The 24,347-nt window shown below is 40.9% G+C and overlaps 1 protein-coding gene across 1 annotated transcript; it reads left to right on the top strand.

Annotated features, from left to right (window-relative positions):
• The first annotated feature begins 263 nt into the window (after positions 1-263).
• LOC137357495 (probable G-protein coupled receptor 139) lies at positions 264-18,964 on the top strand. The gene is made up of 2 exons (XM_068023844.1): positions 264-333; positions 18,066-18,964. Exons 1-2 carry the CDS (start codon positions 264-266, stop codon positions 18,962-18,964), a joined length of 969 nt encoding a protein of 322 aa, XP_067879945.1.
• Positions 18,965-24,347: the final 5,383 nt, after the last annotated feature.

The following is a 24,347-nucleotide window of genomic DNA, read 5'->3' as shown; positions in this document are numbered from 1 at the left end:
ACATTTGCCATTCATTGTCATAATTAATTTCTTTTTTTTAAAAAAAGCAATATCTCTAGGATTCATTTATCAGCTGAAAATATTGTCCCTGGAGACTCTTGTTAATCTGTTTAAGCTGAAACCTGTAAGTACTTTGCAAACTGCTTAATTGTCCCTCCAGGGAGTTCCTGCAGTTATAAAAATGATTCCTTGAATATACAGCTTAGTTATCATGTGGATTTGTTCAACTCGACCACCAGCAGCCATTGCACCCGTTTGCCAGCATGTATGAAACATTTATTGACCTGATCTATGCTTTTTACTACCCTGTCCTGGCAGCTGTTGGTGTTCCAGGTGAGTGAGGATCCGAGTTTATTGTATAACTGATCCACAGTTTAACTGCATTACTGCTGCTGATGGGTGTCACCATGTTTATATTGATTTTGTTTTTGGTTCAGTTGTATGTTGACTTGTGGCAGGTAAATGAGCACCATTACTGTGTGCATTATCTTATCTGTCTCGGTAATACATTCACAATGTTTTAGGAAACTGAAATCGGAAAGGGAGACTTTGGGGTCACGTTTTTGTGCCTAAAACTGTTCCTCTTACAGGCGCGAACCTCAAAACACTTATGACATATTCTGACATTGCACCATTTGAGTTAGATAAAGGAGATAATTGGAAGCATAACCCATTGTAGTAGCACTAACAGATCCAATAAACTATCCAGAGGGACAGCGAGTTCAACGTTCACAGCAGTTTGCTACTTATGCCATTTCAGGAACAGCGGGCATTGCTAACTGTAGACTGGTGGAAATTGTGCCTTTTGCAATCATCCGAAAGCCAGTATTAAATATCTAGGGCTAGAGACCTATTTGCCCATATATTTTTGGCACAAGGGCAGTGTTTTGCAACCTGCCCACGCCCATTGGAAATGAAATGGACAGCTTAAAATTTGTGTTCCCATCTCATTTCTCTGATTGTAGTAGCTGCCGTCAGCTCCCACGTTGTCCTGGTCTCCATTACACTCTGCAGCAATGTCACATAACCACATGCACCAGGAAACAGTCCCTTTTTTAAGTCACAGTTCCGATAAAAGTGAAGTTGCAGCAATGCACTGCTGGCTAATGGATAATCATATTTTGGATAGAGGAGGGAGGAGGATGGCATATCAGGTGAAGGAAAGGGTTCCCAGCTTTATTGGTTCCACCCAGTATGCACTCGTCTGAGAGATGGAGGCCAGGAAGGAAGGCTCGTTTCCACAGGGAGCAGAGGCAGGGGCAGGGGGCCTTCAAGACTGAACCTCCACAGGGAGATGGTGGTATGATAAAGTCACCGAACGAGTAATCGAGAGCCCCGACTAATGCCCCAGAGACAAGGGTTCAAATCGTACCAAGACAGCTGATAGAATTTAAATTCAATTAATTAATAGAAATCTGCAATTGAAAGCTGATCACAACAATATGACTATGAAACTATCACTGATTGTTGTAAAAACACATCTGGTTCACTAGATGCCTTTTAAGGAAGGAAATCTGCTCTCCTTACCTGGTCCAGACTACATGTGACTCTTAACTGCCCTCTGAAATGGCCAGCCTGGCAAGCCATTAAATTGTCAACGGCAGTTAGGGATGGGCAACAAATTCTGGTCTTTCCAGTTATGCGCACATCCCATGGAAGAATTTAAAAAGTGGCAAAATGGGTCAATGTCCTGAGTATGGTGTTATGACCACGGTGGGAGCAACGCACTGTTAATTCAGTCTCGTCACTCCACTTGTCGCAGCATGTTATTCAACTTTTACGAAATCAGAGAAAACAGCGAAATTAAACAGTTTAGTATCCCCACAATGAAATAGCCAAAACCAAGTATCTTTTGACAACCAAAAATTAACTGTTTATTTAAAAAAAACAAAATCTTAAAAACTATTAAGACAAACCTATATCTAAAGACCTTATAACTTCTTAATTTAATCTAACTCCCACATTCACGCACATACATTCAAAAATAACAAATAATTGTTTTTTAAAAGTGTAGATTTTAAGATTGGCTGTCTATTAATAATAAGATAAATAAGTAAGTTTTTGTGCTTTATGTTCGTTGTGAATGATGTCTTCTGATGAGAAGGTAATAGAAGTTCACTCAAAGTCTTCAACCGGATTTGATGAAAATACTCTGTTCTTGATAGGCATTCAAACAGTTCGGCTGCAGTAGCATTAAACAGTTCTTTCAGTGATGAGCACAGCACTACAAATAATTTGAAAAATAAAAGCTTTTCTTATTTACTTAGCAAATTAACTTGGTTTGTAGACTTGTAGATTTTTTCTTGAGAGAGAATGAAAAAACTCCTTTCTTCAGATCGTCTCACTGGAAAAATCTCTCAGAAATAACTAGTTCAAACCAGTTTCTGTCAGCTCCACACACAGTCAAAATGGACATATCATACCATATGACCTCTCTACTGCTGTTGCTCAGGGTAACCAAAAATGCAGCTGTGGTACACTGTGTCTCCAGATTTCTAAAGTCTTCTCTCCCTTAAAGGTACACTGTTTTTAACAAAGTCTGAAAGGCACACATACAGATTTTAATCCAAGGAGAAAAAATAATACAAGTCAGTGACAACTCTGGCCTTCGTGAAATGAAATGCCATTCCTGAAATGTGTTTCAGTACAGTGCAAAAAAAATAGAAATTGGAAAAACACAAACTTTTTTCCATTCACGCACGGTTCACTCTACTAATAATTTACAGAATTTTCTTTATACCATCTCTATAAGTTAATATAGTTACATTCATGACAAAATGTTGCCAAAGCATTATTTTTCTCTGAAATATGTACAACTTTTAAATGATAAGGTTGTAACAACAAATTCCATCTCATGATCCCAGCATTTTGGATTATAAACTTTTCTACAAATGTAAATGGGTCATGGTCAGTGTGTATTAGTATTTCTTTTTTGACCTGGTGGACATATACTTCAAAATGTTTGAGAGCCAGCAAAAGTCTTAATGTTTCTTTTTCTACAGTGTAATACTTTTTTGGATGATAATTTTGTTTTCTGGAAAAGTACCCTACTGGTTTCTCTATGCCCGATTCATCATCCTGCAATAGGACTGCACCAATGCGCAGGTCACTAGCATCGATCACTATTTTAAAGGGTTTCGCAAAATTTGGAGCAGCCAACGCTGATCCATTAATTAAGATTGACTTTAGCTTGTTAAAAGCTGTCTGGCATTCATCTGACTATACTACTTTGGTTTTTTTTCTTTTATTATAGCAAATCGGTTAATGGAGTGGCCACAGTGCTAAAATTCCTTACAAATTTCCTGTAAAAAATGCACATGCCTAAAAATCTCATTATTTCCCATTTAGATTTAGGGATAAGGAACTCTACTAAGGCTTGTACCTTTGCCGTTTTTGGCAATACCTGTCCTTGCCCCACTATATGTCCGAGGTAAGTTACTGTTGCTTTTCCAAATTTGCTTGTTGCCAGATTTATTACAAAGTCCACGACCTGTAACTTTTTAAACAAAATTTTAGCTGCCTTAAGTGTTCTTGCCAAGTGTTACTGTATCATCAAGATACACTACACAGTTGGGAACACTGGCTACCACCTGATTCATTAACATTTGAAAAGCGGCTATGGCATATTTTAGCTCGAATGGCATCACTGGGCACAGATAAGGACCATCGGGTGTTACAAAAGCTGATATCTCTTTGGCTCGAGGAGTCAAAGGAACTTGCCAGTATCCCTTTAACAAGTCGATCTTGGTAAGAAACCTAGCACTGCCCACTCTTTTGATACAGTATTCTAAATGCGGAATTGGCTAAGAGTCTGCCTTCATTACTGCATTGACTTTTCTATAGTCTACACAAAACCGGGTTGACCTGTCATACTAGAACTATTGGTGAACTCCAACTACTTTAACTAGGTTCAATCAAATTGTTTTCCAGCATGTACTGGATCTCTGCTTTCACTTGGGTCTGTTTGTCAGGACTTAAGCATTAAGAATGTTGTTTTAAAGGAACTGTTCCCCTATATCCACATCATGTATGGCTAAGGTTGTACAGCCTGATTCCTATCCCAACACCCTATCCCTACAAACTCTTTTAAATGCTGTGAAAAGCTTGGTTAGGTCTTCACGTTGTTTTGCCTCCTATGCAAAAGCATATTGACTAATTTTCCTAGCCATTATGTATTCGCTAATCTGATAGTTGGAGGTTCAATCTGAGAGCTTTTTAGGCCTCCTTCTGCCTCATTTGCACTAACCTTTTCCTTGTCATCGGTCCTGATTAACTGACATACCTGTACTGGTTTATCCTGCTCCCTGCGATAATATTGCTTTAGCATATTGATGTGACACAACTGGTTCTTCTTCCAGCGATCAGGGATGTCAATCAAGTAATCTACCTTACACGCTCTTCTGATCACTCTATATTGGCTACTAAACAGTGCTTTTAGTGGTTCTCCCTGTAATGGTAACAACACCGATACTTCATCCCCTGGTTGAAAATTGTGGGCTTTTGCAGTCTTGTCTGCCCATATTTTTCATATTAGCTTGGGATGCTTTAAGGTGTTCCTGAGCCACACCTCAAGCTTTTGTGAGCCTTTCCCGGAACACAGATACATAGTCCAGATTTCAACTGTCTAATCCCCAAATTGCCCATGACTTCTTGAAATATCTTCGACATGAAATTAGAGCCTTGATCTGATTGAACTTCAAGTGGTAACCTGTATCTCGTAAAGAATTGGGTTAATTTGTCTACTACTATTTTTGCAGTAATTTTCCTCAAAGGAATGGCCTCTTGGAAATTGAGTAGTCATATCCATGACAGTAAGTATGTATTGATATCCCGCTTTTGTTTTTGGTAAGGGTCCTCCACAGTCTACCAATACCCTGCTAAATGGTTCCTCAGTCCCTGGCATGGCAACTAGTGGTGCCAGTTTTATGGTAGGTTGCCGTTTTCTCGCCATTTGATGTGTATGCCATGTCATACAAAATTGTTTCACATCCTTTGTAAGACCTGGCCAGTAATGATGTTGGCTTATGCACGATTTGCTCTTCCTAATTTCCCTATGTCCTGTAAGCAGAATGTCATGTGTTAACCTTAATAATCCCTGGCGATATTTAGGTGGTACAATGATCTGTTCAACAACTGTCCATCTGCAGGTCTATGAGGCGGTCTCCATTTCCTCCTTAAAACCCTGTTTGCCATATAATAGCCTTCCGGAACTCCTTTTGCCTCAGCTTCTGGCAGAGCCGTCTGTGCTATTTGGTATATCTCTGGATCAGCTTGCTGTGCTGCAATGATAGAAGATCTGATAAACATCTCATTTGGATTATCTAAATCCTCAAATAAGGTTTCAGATACTTGGCTATCTGTTTGTGGTGCCACTTTTACCTCCAACAATGGATCCTGTTCAGCCATTGTTTGGTTGACTACACATGCAGGAAATATTCCTGGAACTTGTTCCTGTAATTGTTCCATTTCCTTAATTTCACTTGGTTCCTCTGCATTTATAAGAGAAACTGATATTTTGATCCAGCCAAATCATTTCCTAGGAGTAGATCAATTCCCTCCACCAGCAAACTGCGGCCAACTCCTACAGTTATTATCCCAGATATTAAGTCACTCTCTAGGCATAATTTATATAAAGGTATGGGTAACTAGTCCCCGCCAATTTCATTTACTAAAACTTTAGCATTCAAGGCACTCTCTGGTGGAAACGCTATATCTTTACCCAGCAAGAGTGTTTGGGTTGCTCCTGTATCCCTGAGTATAATGATAGGTCTTCCTGCCTCACTTATAGGTTATGGAGTTACTCTCCCCTTTGACAAAAATTCATTATAACTTTTTGTTATTCTTAACCTCTACACTCACTTTAGTTTTTGTATTTGGTTTTACAGCTGTCATTAAAGATATAGACTGGACTGCTATATTCTCATTCAGAGTCTTTTCTTCTGCATTAGCTTTGCGTACCCCAAGTCCTATGTAGTTACCTCGCAATTTCCAGCATTCTGACCAAAGATGATCCGTTTTGTGGCAATGATAACACTTTGACTTGCAGATCACACTTCTACCCTCAGCACTTTCTTTTCCGGCCTAAGGAGGTGATCCTGGGGCATTCCCAGCTGCTCTTTCTTGTCCCAGGATACTTGTCTTCCTTCCACTCTCCCACTTTCTATCCTTCTCGGGTTTATAGGGGTGACGGACAAAAGGCTTCGGCTTATTCATCAGCTCAAAATCATCAGCAATCTCCACTGTTTGCCCAGCTTTCAAAACTATCAGGTTATCTACATGAGTTCTTATGACTGAAGGAATGGAGTTTTTTAAATTCTTCCAAGAGAACCAACTCTTGAAGATTCCCTTATTTCATTTCTATTTTTAATACCTGTATCCAATGGTCAAAATTAATTTGCTTCACCCTCTCAAATTCTACATACGTCTGCTCTGCCAATCTCCGTAAGTTCTGAAAATTCTGACAGTGAAGCTTCAGGGACTAACTCGTATGCAGTGAGGATAACCTTTTTTACCACCTCAACAATCTGCAGAAGCCTCCTCAGAAAGCATGGCTTAAACTTCATGAGCTCTGCCTACCAACCCTCTTTGCATAAGCAGTGTCCAACTTTCCTTTGGCCACTTCATCTGTTTGGCTATTTTTTTCAATAAGATATGAAGCATGCCTCTACATCCCTTTCCTCAAACATAGGAAGAGCTGTATAAATTTAAACAGCTTTTCACTGGGTCCTGGCCTGAATTTACATTTTTTCTGATTTGAATTTACCCTGAAGTCAAGACCATCCCTTTGCCTTAGTTCCATCTCTTTTAGCCTACATGCCCCCTCTTTCTGCCTTTCCTCTTTTTCAAGTTCAGGTTTTCTTAATTATTTTTCAGCCTCAAGTTTCCTTATTGCTATTTCTTTTTCCTGCTTAAGTTTTTTTTTCATGTCTGACTGAATTCTAGCCAATTCCACTGCATCACTCTCTGGCTTACTATTCTCGTCCTCTTCTTATTCCTCCATTTTTAAATGTTGGACTTTTTTAGCATCTGATTTAAACTCATACCCCAATTTTGCTACCAATTCTTTTAGTTTATTCTTAGTTAAAGTTATCAAGTCACTGAGGGATACATTCTCCTTTCCCAAAAACTCTGCTGCAACTATTAACGCCATTACAATAGTATAGACTGTATCTTATTCTACAAGAAGTCTGGTTCCTTTTATTTATGCAATTGGCATTAGATTTGGATCCCAACAATCAAGTTTCCAATTAATATGATCCCAGACACGAGAGCAATTAATATGATGCCAGACGCAAGATGCCAATTTATGTTGTCCCAGAGATGAGTAATTAACATGATTCCAAAAGTGAGCCCCCCAATTAGTCTGATTCTGATCCCAGACATGAGCCATCCAATTAAATATGATCCTGATCCCTGACGAGCCCCCAATTAAATATGTTGCGGCCATGGCGAGAGCAACGCACTGATAATTCAGTCCCGTTACTCCATTGGTCATACCATATTATTAAGCTTTCACCAAATCGGAAAAAAACAGTCCAATTAAACACTCTAGTATCCCCAGAATGAAACAGACCAAACCGGGTATCTTTAGGCAACAAGAAATTAACTATTTATTTTAAAAAAAGAAATCTTAATAACTATTAAGATTAACCTTTGTCTAAAGACCTTATAACTTCTTAACTTAATCTAACTCCCCCATTCACACACATACATTCAAAATAATAATTAATTCATTTTTTTAAGTGTGGTTTTTAAAATTAGCTGTCTGCTAATAAAATAAGTACGTTTTTGCATTTTAACTTCGCGGTGAATAATGTCTTCTGATGTGAAGATAATCAAAGTTCGCTCGAAGTCTTCATCCAGATTTTTTGAAAATAATCTATTCTGGATAGGCTTTCAAATAGTTCAGGTGCAGTAGCATTAAACAGTTCTTTCAACAATGAGCACAGCGATACAAATAATTTGTTGAAAAAGAAAAGCTTTTCTTATTTATTTAGGGAATTAACTTGGCTTGTAGCCTTGTAGAATTTTTTTTTGAGAGAATAAAACAACTCCTTTCTTCAGATCGTCTCGCTAAAAAGTCTCTCAGAACTAACTGGTTCAAACCAGTTTCTGCCAGCTCCACACATAGTCAAAATGAAGACCTTAGTCTTCACAGTGGCAAAGTGGCATAGTGGCAAGAACCACAGCCTCACAGCTCCAGCAACCCGGGTTTAGTTCTGGGTTCTGCCTGTGCGGAGTTTGCAAGTTCTCCCTTTGACCGCGTGGGTTTCTGCCGGGTGCTCCAGTTTCCTCCCACAGCCAAAGACTTGCAGTTTGATAGGTAAATTGGCCATTGTAAATTGCCCACAGTGTAGGTAGGAGAATGGTGGGGATTTGGTAGGGAACATGGGGTTAATGTAGGATTAGTATAAATGGGTGGTTGTTGGTTGGCACAGACTCAGTGGGCCGAAGGGCCTGTTTCAGTGCTGTATCTCGAAATAAATAAAATAAATCATATCATGCAACCTCTCTCTCTACTGCTGTTGCTCAGGGTCACGAAAAATGCAGCTGTGGTACACTATGTCTCCAAATTTCTAGAATCTTCTCTCCCTTAAAGGTGCACTGTTTTTAACAAAGTCTTAAAGGCGCACATACAGTTTTTAATCTGAGGAGAACAAAGAATACAAGTCCATGACAATGGCAGCAGTGCTAAAATACATTTAATGACTTCCCTCAGGTGATCAAGGTAAGTGAATGCATCTGCACATCATATCTTGCTCCCATGCCAACACCCACCTCTCACATGGCTTATTGCACCACCCAACACCACCACCTGACATTAATTTTTTACCCACATCACACTCAAGCCAAGTACAGAACTCAAATTGAAGAAGTGTAAAAATTGACTATTCCCTGAAACGAGTGCACATTGTGTGGCAAAACTGCCTGCCAAAGGTCAAACTTATATATTCAAACTGCTGTATTGACTGGCAAGAACAAAAGAATACATTCCAATCTATGAGGTGTCAACTACACCCATCCTGAACCCCTCAAGAGATATTTTTGAATTTAATTGGCTGTTATGAAACATTGAAGGTGTGAAGTAGCCACATCCTGGGTTATTGTTGGACACCAGAGGGAGATACATGTCTCCCAACAGAAACAAGATGTGAGACCATTTTGACCTTCAAGTAGCACTCTGGAGAGAGACGCTGAGACCCAGGACTAATATCACAAAAGCCTGTCCAGCGGAGAGCTGGGTGATATCCAGCAAAAGCAAAAGAAGGTGTCCTACTGTGAATTCTACGCTTCAGCTTGTGCAGCAGAGATCAGAACATGATCTCCCAGTTCTAGATTGAAGTCACAGCTCGCAGAGAAATGTAAGAAATGCAGGGCTGCAACTTTTAAGGAGGAATGGAGCTCCAAGAAGATTGAACAGGTTTGCCATGTACCCTGAAAACTTGCCTCACTTCAAACTCATTCCCCCTTTTTGCTCTCTATCTATCTCTTTTTGTGAGTGAGTGCATGTGCGTGTGCAGGTGCAACCATTTTGGAAATGAATATTTCTCAATAGATAGTTAACCTTCTGTTTTAAACTTAAAAGGGAACCTGTCGCTGTCTATTTATTTGACAAATAAAACACAAAAGGTTTGAAACCCCAGTCACATAAGCACTTGCTGCAGTCAGTTTGCTGTTTGTCATTTTATAAATGACCTGGATGAGGGTGTAGAAGGGTGGGTTAGTAACTTTGCGGATGACACGAAGGTCGGTGGAGTTGTGGATAGTGCCGAAGGATGTTGTAGGTTACAGAGGGACATAGATAGGCTGCAGAGCTGGGCTGAGAGATGGCAAATGGAGTTTAATGTGGAAAAGTGTGAGGTGATTCACTTTGGAAGGAGTAACAGGAATGCAGAGTACTGGGATAAAGGGAAGATTCTTGGTAGTGTAGATGAACAGAGAGATCTTGGTGTCCAGGTACATAAATCTCTGAAAGTTGCCACCCAGGTTAATAGGGCTGTTAAGAAGGCATATGGTGTGTTAGCTTTTATTAGTAGGGGGATCGAGTTTCGGAGCCACGAGGTCATGCTGCAGCTGTACAAAACTCTGGTGAGGCCGCACCTGGAGTATTGCGTGCAGTTCTGGTCACCGCATTATAGGAAGGATGTGGAAGCTTTGGAAAGGGTGCAGAGGAGATTTACTAGGATGTTGCCTGGTATGGAGGGAAGGTCTTACGAGGAAAGGCTGAGGGACTTGAGGTTGTTTTCGTTGGAGAGAAGGAGGAGGAGAGGTGACTTAATAGAGACATATAAGATAATCAGAGGGTTAGATAGGGTGGATAGTGAGAGTCTTTTTCCTCGGATGATGATGGCAAACACGAGGGGACATAGCTTTAAGTTGAGGGGTGATAGATATAGGACAGATGTCAGAGGTAGTTTCTTTACTCAGAGAGTAGTAGGGGCGTGGAACGCCCTGCCTGCAACAGTAGTAGACTCGCCAACTTTAAGGGCATTTAAGTGGTCATTGGATAGACATATGGATGAAAATGGAATAGTGTAGGTCAGATAGTTTCACAGGTCGGCGCAACATCGAGGGCCGAAGGGCCTGTACTGCGCTGTAATGTTCTATGTTCTATGTTCTGTTGGGAATTAAACAGTGCGAACTACCAATACTCCTCACCACATGGCCGTAACAAATTGAGGGTTTGATGCTGTGATCTTACCTGTCAGATAAGTAAGAGATTTGAACACGGGAGAAAAATTTACCTTTAAAATTACAGGAATGTAAACAAACAGCTTTTCTTGCGTTCTTTTTGTCTCTCCGGTACTAAAAACAAAACAGATGGCCACATTTAATATTAACATATATCCCATAACAAGTTCAATAAATTAAGTATTGACATTTTTTAAAAGCTTAGCTACAGAGTTGAGAAACACTTTCAAACAAAAGGCAAAGAAACGTGAACTAGTTTAAATTTACCCTTGAACCAGAAGAAGAAAGCATGGAATTTGAGTCTGAATAGGGAGTTCTAGCTAGAATTCAGTTGCAGTTGAGAAAGGAAAGAAATATAATTACAGTTGAAAAGAGGGGAGATGCAATTTCAGAAGGAAAAGGTAGGAAGGCAGGGTGATTACAGATCATGTCCAGTGAAAATGGAAAGAAAGATTGGCAGGCAAAACTGTAATGGAGCAAAAGGCTGTCTTTAGAGATGAGATAGAGCAGGTTCAGATGAAGTATATTCCCATGAGGAGGAAAAGTGAGGCAATCAAGCCAGAGCCCCCTGGATCATGAAAAAGATAGAGAATAAGATGAAGCAGAAAAAAAAGGTGTTCAACACCCACCTGACCACAGCAAGTGTTTTTATTATTAGGATTTTAAACCCTTTGTGATTTATTTGTCAAATAAACAAACAGCGACAGGTGTTTTATGGTTTGACACAGAAGATAAATAATTTATTAAGCAATGTACCTTATCCTGAAATTCTCACAACTGCACCCACTCACACATTCACTCACGCACACACACACACACACACAAGACACAGATAAGTAAGGTAGGATTTGGGGGTTCATGGTAAACCTGTTGAATTCTCTCAGAGATCAAGTTCTCTTTTGTTGCAGGTCTGATATATTTGTAGAGTTCTCTATTGGTTGAAACTTCAGTTTGAAGGCAGGCAATGACTTCCAATTCTTCGCTGCAGAGATTGAAATATTGAATTCACAGCAGGGCACGTGCATTTTTGGTTTGCTGGATTTTCTCCCAGCTCTTAGCTTTCCCTGCTTTGGTAATGGTTTTCCTGGGTTTTCCTCTCGCTCTCTCTCTTCAGAGAACTATCTTTAAAGCTAAAGGTTTCTCACATCTTGCCTCTACTGAGAGGCAGAGATTTTCGTCCTTGTGGTGATCCACAATTGCTTAGACTGTGGCTAATTCACACCTTCTTTGTTTCAGATGAGCCCATTCAATTCAACTATGTCGCTGGTTGAATTCAGGATGCATATAATTGACACCTCTTAACTTTGAATGCGTTCTTTTGTCCTTGCCAGATGGTTTCAAAGGCATATCGTTGGACCTTTGGCAGCCATTTTTAAACACATTGTCGATGTTATTAAAAGAAACTTCAATTGTTATCATTCTTCAGGTTGAGTTCTTGCAGTTTCAATTGCTGCACTTTTCGTGTGCATCACACCTCCCCCAAAAGTGAAAAAACAAAATTCCTGGAATTTAGTTTTATGTTTGTTTTTTTAGAAAAAAAGTAAGAATGTTTAGGATCATGCTATTGCACACAGGGCAGCCACATGTCAATCTCACAATTGTTACAGCAGGCATTGGCTGTAACAGCCACGTCTTGTTCAAGTTAGAGTCTTACATCACTCTTTTTTGGATGAGACTGTATGGCAATCCCCCGTTTTGGGCATGAAAGTTTTGCCCCAGAAAAGCCTCTGTTTAGAACATGTTGCTTTCTTTTTTTTCTGGTTCCCACATTTGCTGTTCCAAAGTGAGTAATATGAAAATTTCCATTACCTCATTGTTATCATTTTTTTTTTTTTGGAAATCCCACTGCTTGGATAGTACTTAACCCCTTAACTGCCACTTAATAGTTCAGGTTCTGGAACATTGATAATTCTTCTCTCGAGGGTGATAGTGGGTGATAAATTATCTTTCAGCCACTTTGAGGTGCTCAGATTCTCTTCCTCCACTTTGTCCTTAGTGAGCTCTGAATAAGTTTTGCGATGTTCAGTTAGCTCTGGATTTAGAACCTGACCCCTTGATTTTTCCGTGAGGACATCCACACTGCCCTCGTTTTTTATTTTTGTGTGGTTTTCGCAAGTGTTTTTTACTTTAGAGTATTTTAACTTCTCTTTTCCTTTTACTTCTGGGTTGGAATCTTTCCTAATCTGCCCCATGTCCTCATGGGATACTACTGCTCACAGGTGACTGTCCAACTTCCGTTGCACTCCCCTGTGGCACTTCAGCTAGGTGAGGCATCTTCCTCACTCTTGAATTGCCAGTTTAGGAACTTTCCTTGTCCCTATTTAAATCTTTTAAAAAGATTTTGGCTAACTATATCTCTGGTGCATTTCCTTCAAACTTTTCTGATTTTATGTCAGCTCTTTTAACTTCTTCTGGCTCTACCTTGGCCTTTTAAAAATGTCACTGTATCTATCTTGACCTTTTTTATATTCTACTGGCTTTCCTTTATCTTCTTTAATCTTTACTAGCTCCACCTGTGAGATTTTGTGGAACTTCCTGAGCCCTCTGCAGCTATGCAGAGTTTTGTTTGTTCCCCTCAATTTCTGCAGTCTCCTTGGAATGCTCTGCACCCTCTGCATAAAATACTGTGCTTCCTGCCAAGTCATTGCCCAGTAATAGGTCGATCCCCTTCGTTACTAAGCTCAGAATGATCCTGGCCTGCACTACCCTGATGACCAACTTACTCTATCGGTAAACTTTAACTAAGGGAACCGTGAAGAATTTGCCAGTAAGTCCTTTTACCAATGCCATGGTATTTGTTTTGCTTTCAGGTGGCATTTCTTTAACCATAGCTGCCAGTAGTGTTTGAAAACAACTGGTATTCCTGAGGAATGTTGTCTCTTTGCCTGGTGCCTGGGATTTAAAGAAAAAACAGTCATCTTTCCTTCTTGTAACAAAAATCTGCGATGTACTTTGTTCTTGAGTTATGTAGGAGCACATGCTTACCACTTTCATAGCTATGGACATTAGCTTACTGCAGTGTCTCCTGTGGATTTTTTGGGGTACCAACAATTTGCCTGGACATGCCCAGATTTCCCACACTGGAAACATATCTGGCATTCCTCCAGTTGTTTCCCACTTGAGTTCCTCCTTTTAAAAGTTGGAGGCTGGTCCTGTTTTCCTTCCCAACTTTCCTTTTCTCTCGAGACAATTTCTGCTTCATCTGCATCCTTGCTATCTCTTTATAGCATGTAAGATTTACTGGACCAAAATGTATTCTGAGTTAAGGATTTGTGTATCAACTCGTAGCTATTTTCTCAAATTAGGTCAAATATGCCTCCACCTCCTCCTCATTAAATTTTGGCACTAACCATGAGTGTCTCAGTACATCAAAATTCTGCTCCAAATTGAGGATAAGGTTTGTCTGGCTGGTGGCATTTTCATCTTGCTCTCGTAGTCTTTCTAACTCAAACAGTTCTGCCTCTTTCCCCTTATTCCTTCTGAAACTGCATCTCCTCTCTTTTCAACTGCAATTGCATTTCTTATGTTTTCATCTGCAACTGGATTATAGCTGCACCTTTTCAGACTTCAATTCTAGGTTTTCTTCTTCTGGTTCAAGAAATGGTTGACTAGACTTTTCACCAGTTCGATTGTTTGAAAGTGATTCCCACCTCCGTAGTTAAACGTTTTAAATCTTCAATACTCAACTTATTTAACTTGTCACGGGATATGTCTCCCTGCTACACAAACTCCTTAGTATTAAATGTGGACATTTTGTTTTGAGCACCATAGAAAAAAAAAAACAGAAGCATACAAGAAAACCTGTTTGTTTGCTTTTCCATAATTTTAGAGTCAATTTTCCTCCTATTATCAAATATCTCGTTTGCCTGGCTGTTCATATCCTAGACAAGCCCCCAAATTTTTACAGCCATCTGTTGAGGGGTGTGGGTGATTCCCACTGTTCAATCCCACCTTACCACAGCAAGTGTTATTCGGGCTTTATCCTTTCTGTGTTTTATTTGTCAGATATATAGACAGTGGCAGGTTTTCTTGTCGGTTTGAAACAGAAGATTACAATTTATTGAGAAATATGGCTTATCCCAAAGTTGTTGCAACTCCACCAACTCATGCATTCACTCATAGGCACACTCACACACACACGCATACAAGAGATAGATAGAGAGGGAAAGCAGAAAATGGTTTGAAGTGAAGTAGGGTTTTGGGGTTCACAGTAAATATGTTAAATTCTCCCAGAGGTCAAGTTCTCTTTAGTTGCAGGTCTGAGGTACTTGTAGATTTCTCTGTTGGTTGAAAGGTCAGTTTGACGGCAGGGGATAACATCCTATTATAAAAACACAGAAAATAATGTTGGAAATACTCAGCAGGACTGGCAGTATTTGCGGAGAGAGAAGCAGAGTTAACGTTTCGGGTCAGTGACCTTTCATCAGAACTTCCTATTCTCTGCTGCATAGGTTAAGATATAGAATTCACAGCCAGGCACCTTCCTTTTTGGCTTAGAACATAAGAAATAGGAGCAGGAGTAGGCCATTCGGCCCCTCAAGCCTGCCCTGCCATTCAATAAGATCATGGCTGATCTGCCCCAGACCTCAACTCCTCTTTCGTGCCAGCTCCTCATTGCCCTCAACTCCCTGATATTTCAAAAATCTATCTACCTCCTCTTTAAATACTTTCAGTGATCTAGCCTCCTCAACTCTCTGGGATAGAGAATTCCAGACATTCATTACCCTCTGAGAGAAGAAATTCCTTTGCATCTCAGTTTTAAATGAATGTCCCCTTATTCTGTAACTATGTCCCCTAGTTCGAGATTCCCCCACTAGTGGAAACATCTTCTCAACATCTACCCTGTCAAGCCCCCTCACAATCTTGTACATTTCAATAAGATCACCCCTCATTCTTCTAAACCCTAATGAATAAAGGCCTAACCTGTTTAGCTGTTCTTGATAAGTCAACCCCTTCATCCCAGAAATCAGCCTAGTGAATCTCTTTTGAACTGCCTCCAATGCCAGTATATCCTTTCTTAAATACGGGGACCAAATCTGCACACAGTACTCCAAGTGCGGCCTCACCAACACCCCGTACACTTGTAGCAAGACTTCCCTATTTTTAAACTCCAGCCCACGAGCAATAAAGGCCAAAATTCCATTATCTTCTTAATTACTTGCTGCACCTGCATGATAACTTTTTGTGTTTCATGCACAAGAACTCCCAGATCCCTCTGTGGCGCACTTTTTTGGAGTCTCTCTCCATTTAAATAATCTGCCTTTTGATCCTTCCTACCAAAGTGCATGACCTCACACTTTCCTACATTAAACTCCATCTGCCAAGTTTTTGCCCACTCACTCAACCTATCTATATCCCCTTGCAGATTCTTTATGTCCTCATCACAACATTCCCTCCCACTTATTTTTATATCTTGAGCAAATTTGAATATATTACACTCTGCCCCGTCCTCCAAGTCATTAATATAGATAGTAAATAATTGAGGATCAGGGACTGATCCTTGTGGCAGTCCACTAGTTATGTCTTTCCAACCTGAAAAAGACCCATTAGTCCTGACTCTCTGCCTTCTGTGAGTTAACCAATCCTTAATCCATGCTCGTACATTACTCCCAATACCGCGAGCTCTTGTGCAATAATCTTATATGTGGCACCTTATCAAATACCTTCTGGAAATCCAAATACACTACGTCTACTGGTTCCCCTTGATCAACTTTGCTTGTTATATCCTCAAAGAACTCGAGCGAATTTGTCAAACATGATTTCCCTTTCACAAAACCATGTTGACTCTGTTTGATTGCTGGATTTTCTCCCAGCTCTCAGCTGGAAAATCTTTGATGGTGCTTTTTTTCCTGGGTCTCCCTCTCTCTCTCTTCAGACAACTATCTTTTTAAAGCCAAAGGTTTCTCACATCTCGCCTCTGTTGGGAGATAGAGATTTTCTTCCCTGTGGTGACAGACAATGGAGAAGGCTGTGGCTACTTTGCATCTTCTTTGTTTCAGACAAACACATTCAATTTAAAAATGTCTCTTGATGGGTTCAGGATAGGATTAACTGACTTTTCTTAGCTTTGAATGTATTCTTTTGTCCTTGCCAGACAGTTTGAATATACAAAGGCAAGTTCTTTAGACCTGCGGTGGAAGTGAGAAATGAAATAAAAGAAGCAAAAGAGAGCATGAGAAGAGACTGGCAGTTAACGTAAAAGGGAATTCAAAAGCTTTCTGTATGCATAGAAGTAGTTAAAGAAAAGATAATCCGAAAAAAATTAACAGACTATTGGGCAAATGTGGATTAATTAAAGAAAGCCAGAACAGATTTGTTAAGGGCAAATCATGTTCAGTTAATTTGCTTGAATTATTTGTTGAGGTAATAGAGAAGGTTGATGAGGATTATGTGGTTAATGTGCTGTATATTGACTTCCAAAATGCATTTGATGAAATACCACATAATAGGCTTGTCAGCAAAGTTACATCACATGGAATGAAAGGGACAGTAGCAACATGGATATGAAATTGGCTAAGTGACAGAGTAGTGGTGAATGGTTGTTTTTCAGATTGCATGCAGCTATATCATAGGGTTTCCCAGTGGTCGATGTTAGGATCACTGATTTATTTACTCTATATTAATGACCTAAACTTGGGTGTCGAGGACAGAATGTGAAGGCAGTAAAGAGGGTGCAGAAAAGATTTAGCAGAATGGTTCCAGGGAAGAGAAGGCTGAGAGGAGATTTGATTGAGGGGTTCAAAATCATGGGTCCTCCAGTCAGAGTGGATAGGGAGAAACTGTTGCCATAGGCAGCAAGATCGAGTACCACAGAACACCAATTTAATAGCAAAAGAACAAAAGGCGACACAAGGAAAAGCATTTTTGTGCAGCGGGTCATGAGGATATGGAATGCAGTCCCTGAGAGTATGGTGGAGGCAGATTCACACGCGGCTGGTGGGGTGTCAGAATCAACCGGGGAGCTCGGGGAAGAAACTGAAATAGTGCAGAGGCTTCAATTAATCCATTTATATAATGAATTTCCTGCATGCTGATGGGAGCTTCCAATGCTCGTTCTACAACCCAGAGCAAAACTGCCTAATGGCAGTAACGAGCGAGCCAAGGGAGAACCTGATTCTCACCCAATTTCCACAACCCCCCTTTGTGGGATTTAAAAGAGACCAAAACAGGTCTCTAAGTTCCAATCAAGAGGTCACGCATGACTGCTCCAGGGAAGGTAATCCTAGAAAACAATTGGTTTTGTGTGTGGGTGGAATGAATTGAATGACATAGAAGGGGAGAAGAGGGAAATCCAAGAAGGGAACGATCAGCTACAGGGTGAGAATGCGATGGAGATTACTGTTGTTATTGATTGCTATTTTTTCTCATTCCAGTGAACTTGGTGACAATTTGGATTCTATCCCAGGGGAAGTGCAGTCTCTCCAGATGCATCACTCTCTACTTGGTGGCCATGGCAGCGGCAGATCTGATGGTTGTCATTACCGGAGTGATACTGAATCGCATTGTTTACTATTACTTCCCAAACACTTCCCTGTACATCACCCCTGTGTGCAGTTGTGTCATTGTCCTGCTCTGTGTGGCGAGGGACACTTCTGTCTGGTTGACTGTCGTTTTCACTTTAGATCGGCTCATAGCCATTTGTTCCCAGAAACTGAAAGCAGGATATTGCACTCCGAAAACAGCATCTTTAGTGATTGGAGCAGTCTGCCTACTGTTCTGCTTGAAGAACATTCCCTGGTATTTTACATTTGAACCTGTCTATATCACTGACAATGTGCCATGGCTCTGCCAATCAAAACCCTCATTTTACACATCACCTGCGTGGATTGGATATGATTGGCTCCACCGAATCCTAACCCCATTCCTCCCCTTTATCTTTATTTTGATCTTTAATTGTCTGACTATCAGACACATTTTAGTGGCCAATAGAGTTCGCAAGGGATTGTTGTCCAGTCACAGTGGGGCTGAGGTCGACCCAGAAACGGAGAACCGAAGGAAATCTATGATTTTACTCTTTGCCATATCGGGCAGCTTCATCATGCTATGGATACCTTATGTCACTAATTTCCTGTATTATCGAATCACAAAAACGCATTATTACACAGGTCCGACTGATCCTGGATACATCCTGCAACAGATGGGATATATGTGTCAGCTTTCCAGCTCCTGTACGAACACCTGCATTTATGTGGTAACTCAGACTAAATTCAGAGAGGAATTGAAAAAGATAGTCAGAACTCCCTTTACTCTAGTTGTTAAATTACTGAAATAAGTGCAATTAACGTTACTTGAACACTAACTTGCTCACAATTCTCTTCAATTCCATTGGTGATTCAGTGATGTTATGGTGCAGACTCTGAAAGTGAAGAACGTTCTATAAATACATAGTCTGTTAAGTGACACACATTGACGGATTTTTCTGTGATTACACATTTTGCGGACAGGTGGTAAGGTGTGTGGGTGGGTCCACTGTTCAAATCTCAACTGACTGCAATTGTGTTTTGTTTAAAATGATAGGTTAGCCCTTGTGTGTGTTTGAGGGTTAAGTAAACAGATAAATGACAGATTTTCTCACAGGTTAAAAAAAAAAATTAATTTTGCACAATTCCTGAAATGTTTGTAACCTCACCTACACACGCATTCACTCACACATGCATACACAAGAATAGTTAGCTCAAGAAGAAAATGTTAAGTGGTTTAAAGTGAGGTTGGTGTATGAGGTTTACGGTAAACCTGTTGAATCTTCTCGGAAGGACAGTCTCTTCTAAAGGTGCACACCTGTTTGTTGTAGTCTAGAATTTGCTGAGGTGTTGTAGATTTCTGGTGGTGAAAACTTCAGACTGGAGGTGGTTGTCACTTTCAATTCTCTGCTGCAGCAAGTTGTAGTGTAGAATTAGCAGCAGAGCTTGTTTGTACTCATCTGTGATGTCTTGGCTTGATCTCTCCTCTTTCTACAGAGGACCGTAAAGGTCAAAATCCATCTCATTAAATATTATGTGAGGTGACACAAGGCCTTCTCCCCTGGCGTGGCCACACAATGGACCATGATATGATAACCATGGCTACTGATAAATGTTTTAATGGGTACTATTCTGTTATGACATTGCTACTTGAAACCTGTTCTTCCTGGTTTATTATTGTAAGACATTCATCCTAGGGGGCTTGTTTGTCACAGATGAAACCCATTAAATTCAGGAATTTCTCTTGATGGTTTCAGGATGGGTGTAGTTGACACCTTTCAGTCTGGAATACATCCTTTTGTCCTTTCGAGACAGTGAGGCAATTTTTGAATACATAGTCCAGGTCATCTGATCTTTGGTGGCCATCTTTACAGCACATTTTCCACTTTTTTAAAGGAAAAGTCCATTTCAAAGAGTCAAGATTGGATACGGTTCACATCTTAAAAGTTAGGAATGTAATCTGTCTTTACTGGGCATAACACATGTCTAATCACAGGTGTATTCTGCAATAGCTTCAGATGCACGTTTGCAACAGAACCCAAGCTTCTTGGAGGATTTTAATGTCTAGCATTAAAATACTGAAAATCAATACCCAAGTATAATCCCCACACCAACCTCACTATAGGTTTATGACAAAGTTCATTTAATGATAAGCAAAAGACAATGGAGATTCAGGTTCAGCAAGAAACCATATCAGGCAGTTACCCATCCACTCAAAGAAACATGGGTTCTGTGAAGATTTATGGACAATGAAATTCTGCATTGTTTGAAGAAACCCAAGGCAGAGTTTGGGATATTTTTCTTAAAAAGTGCTTTGAGCCTTGCCATCTAAGGTTCAGGCAAGAAAACAGAATGAATTGTAAAAACAACTTGCCCCATTCATACTGAATCTCAACAAGGCTAAACACTGGGCACTTGGTGTAACTAAGCTGATGGTTGGATCGTGCAGCACCCAGGCCAATCAGTCAATGTTATGAGAATGAAATTTTGGAGTCATTTCAGCAACATACTCAAGAAATATCACAAACTTCCAGGAGAAAAGTGTGAAGAAACTGTTTGTGGTGTTCTATTCAATTACACACTGTGGATGAATCATTTTCTCTAGGCAAAGGGAATGTACAGTTAATAACCCCACGCAGACAGATGGTCCAAAAACAATTTAGGGTTCACATAATTTTAGCTCTTTCAGCAATATCTTTTCCTTTTTAGCGTTGGTCAATGCTGAGATGCACCAGGATTCTTGAGTAAACATTTTACTTGTGTGTGTTATGTATGTGCTACCTTCAGGGAAGTGATAGTTTGGGCATAGTTAGGGTGTGTTCAATCGAAAGGGAAAAGTAGGGCAAACAAATCCAGAGCTCCCCGGATGACAAAAGAGGTAGGGATTAAGATAAAGAAGAAAAAGTGTGTTTATGACAGATGCAGGTAGAAAATATGATTGAGAACCAGGCTGAATATAGAAGGTACAGAGGGGAACTGAAAAAGCAAATAAGAGACTAGAAGCTGGCATTAAAGGAAATCCCAAAGTTTTCTATGGGCATATAAATAGTAAAATGGTTATAAAAGGAGGAGTGGAGCGGATTATGGACAATAATGGGGATTTACACATAGAGACAGAGGGCATAGCTGAGGTATTAAATGAATATAAATGAATACTTTGCATCTGTCTTTTCCAAGGAAGAAGATGCAACTCCGGAAATGCTGAAAGGGGAGGTAAGTCAGACACTAGATGGGTTAAAATTGATAAAGAGGAAGTATTAGATAGGCTGACTGTACTTAAAGTGGATAAAGCACCATGTCTGGATGAGATGCATCCAAGGATACTGAGGGAATTGAGCGTGAAAATCGCAGAGGCACTGGTCATAATTTTTCAGTCTTCCTTAGGTTTGACGGTGGTGCCAGAAGATTGGAGAATTGCACACGCTACACCCTTGTTCAAAAAAGTATGTAAAGATAAGCCCAGCAACTGCAGGCCAGTCAGTTTAACTTCAGTGGTGGGAAAACGTTTGGAAAAAATAATTAGGGACAAAATCAATAGTCACATGGACAAATGCGAGTTAATTAAGGAAAACCAGCATGGATTTATTAAGGGAAAATCATGTTGAACTAACTTGCTGGAGTTTTTTGAAGAGCGGATTGTGAGGGCAATGTTGTTGATGTGGTGTACATGGACTTTCAAAAGGCATTTGATACAGTGTCACACAACAGACTTGTGACCAAACTTGTAGCTCATGGAATAAAATGGATGGTAGCAACATGGATACAAAATTGGCTGAGTGACAGGAAACAAAGAGTAGTGGTTAATGGATGTGTTTTGGGCTGGAGGAAGGTTGGTAGTAGAGTTCCCCAGGGATTAGTGTTGGGACCCTTGCTTTTCCTGATAGATATTAACGACCTAGACCTTGGTATACAGGGCACAATTTCAAAGTTTGCAGACGATAAGAAACGTGGAAGCATTGTGAACTGTGAGGAAGATAGTGTAGAATTTCAAAAGGATATAGACAAGTTGGTGGAATGGGCAGACAGGTGGCAGATCAAGTTCAATGCAGAGAAATGTGAAGTGATTCATTTTGGTAAGAAGAACACGGAGAGACAATATAGAATAAAGGTTACAATTCTAAAATGGGGTGCAGGAGCAGAGAGACCGAGGTGTATATGTGCATAAGTCATTGAAGGTGGCAGGCCAGTTTGAGAGAGCAGTTAATAAAGCACACAGTATCCTGGGCTTTATTAATAGGGGCATAGAGTACAAGAACAAGGAAGTTATGAAACAAAAACAAGAAATGCTGGATTCACTCAGCAGGTCTGGCAGCATCTGTGGAAAGAGAAGCAGAGTTAACGTTTTGGGTCAGTGACCCTTCTTCGGAACTGACAAATATTAGAAAAGTCACAGATTATAAACAAGTGAGGTGGGGGTTGGGCAAGAGATAACAAAGGAGAAGGTGCAGATTGGACCAGGTCACATAGCTGACCAAAAGGTCACGGAGCAAAGGCAAACAATATGTTAATGGTGTTTTGAAAGACAAAGCATTAGTACAGATTAGGTGTGAATATACTGAATATAGAACATCAGCAAGTGCAAACCTGAAGAAAAACAACCTGAAAAAAACAGTGGGTAAGCAAACTGAACAAACTAAGATGAAATGAAATAAATGCAAAAAATGTAAAAAGGAATGCAAAAAAAAGGAAGAAAAAATAACTAAAAATGACTAAAAATGAAAGTAAAGTGGGGGGCTGTCATGCTCTGAAATTATTGAACTCAATGTTCAGTCCGGCAGGCTGTAGTGTGCCTAATCGGTAGATGAGATGCTGTTCCTCGAGCTTGCGTTGATGTTCACTGGAACACTGCAGCAATCCCAGGACAGAGATGTGAGCATGAGAGCAGGGGGGAGTGTTGAAATGGCAAGCAACCGGAAGCTCAGGGTCCTGCTTGCGGACTGAGCGGAGATGTTCCGCAAAGCGGTCACCCAGTCTGCGCTTGGTCTCCCCAATGTAGAGGAGACCACACTGTGAGCAGCGAATACAGTATACTACATTGAAAGAAGTACAAGTAAATCGCTGCTTCACCTGAAAGGAGTGTTTGGGGCCTGGGATAGTGAGGAGAGAGGAGGTAAATGGGCAGGTGTTACACCTCCTGCGATTGCAAGGGAAGGTGCCCTGGGACGGGGACGAGGTGGTGGGGGTAATGGAGGAGTGGACCAGGGTGTCGCGGAGGGAACGATCCCTTCGGAATGCTGACAGGGGAAGGGAGGGGAAGATGCGACTGGTAGTGGCATCACGCTGGAGGTGGCGAAAATGGCGGAGGATGATCCTTTGGATATGGAGGCTGGTGGGATGAAAAGTGAGGACAAGGGGAACCCTGTCACGGTTCTGGGAGGGAGGGGAAGGGGTGAGGGTAGAGGTGCGGGGAATGGGTCGGACACGGTTGAGGGCCCTGTCAACCACAGGGGGGGAAATCCTCGGTTGAGGAAAAAGGAGGTCATATCAGAAGCACCATCATGGAAGGTAGCATCATCAGAGCAGTTGCGTCGGAGACGGAGAAACTGGGAGAATGGAATGGAGTCCTTACAGGAGGTAGGGTGTGAAGAAGTGTAGTCGAGGTAGCTGTGGGAGTCAGTGGGCTTATAATGGATATTGGTAGACAACCTATCCCCAGAGATGGAGACAGAGAAGTCGAGGAAGGGAAGGGAAGTGTCAGAGATGGACCATGTAAAGGTGAGAGAAGGGTGGAAATTGGAAGCAAAGTTGATAAAGTTTTCGAGTTCGGGGCGGGAGCAGGAAACGGCACCGATACAGTCATCAATGTACCGGAAAAAGAGTTGGGGGAGGGGGCCTGAATAGGACTGGAACAAAGAATGCTCGACATATCCCACAAAAAGACAGGCATAACTAGGACCCATGCGGGTACCCATAGCGACACCTTTTACTTGAAGGAAGTGCGTGGAGTTGAAGGAGAAGTTGTTCAATGTGAGAACAAGTTCAGCCAGGCGGAGGAGGGTGGTGGTGGATGGGGACTGGTTGGGCCTCTGTTCCAGGAAGAAGCGGAGAGCCCTCAAACCATCCTGGTGGGGGATGGAGGTGTAGAGCGATTGGACGTCCATAGTGAAGAGGAGGCGGTTGGGACCAGGAAACTGGAAATTGTCAAAATGACGTAGGGCGTCAGAAGAGTCACGGATGTAGGTGGGAAGAGACTGG

The sequence above is a fragment of the Heterodontus francisci genome, chromosome 48 (assembly GCF_036365525.1).
Source record: "Heterodontus francisci isolate sHetFra1 chromosome 48, sHetFra1.hap1, whole genome shotgun sequence".
Taxonomy (NCBI): domain Eukaryota; kingdom Metazoa; phylum Chordata; class Chondrichthyes; order Heterodontiformes; family Heterodontidae; genus Heterodontus; species Heterodontus francisci.
Note: the sequence above shows the minus strand (reverse complement) of the source record. Positions and strands in the feature narration are given on the sequence as shown.

Bases quoted from the DNA above. Each gene is read 5' to 3' on its own strand.
- LOC137357495 (XM_068023844.1), top strand. From the start codon at position 264: ATGTATGAAACATTTATTGACCTGATCTATGCTTTTTACTACCCTGTC. The intron at 334-18,065 runs GTGAGTGAGGAT...TTCTCATTCCAG, and splicing joins GGCAGCTGTTGGTGTTCCAG to TGAACTTGGTGACAATTTGG.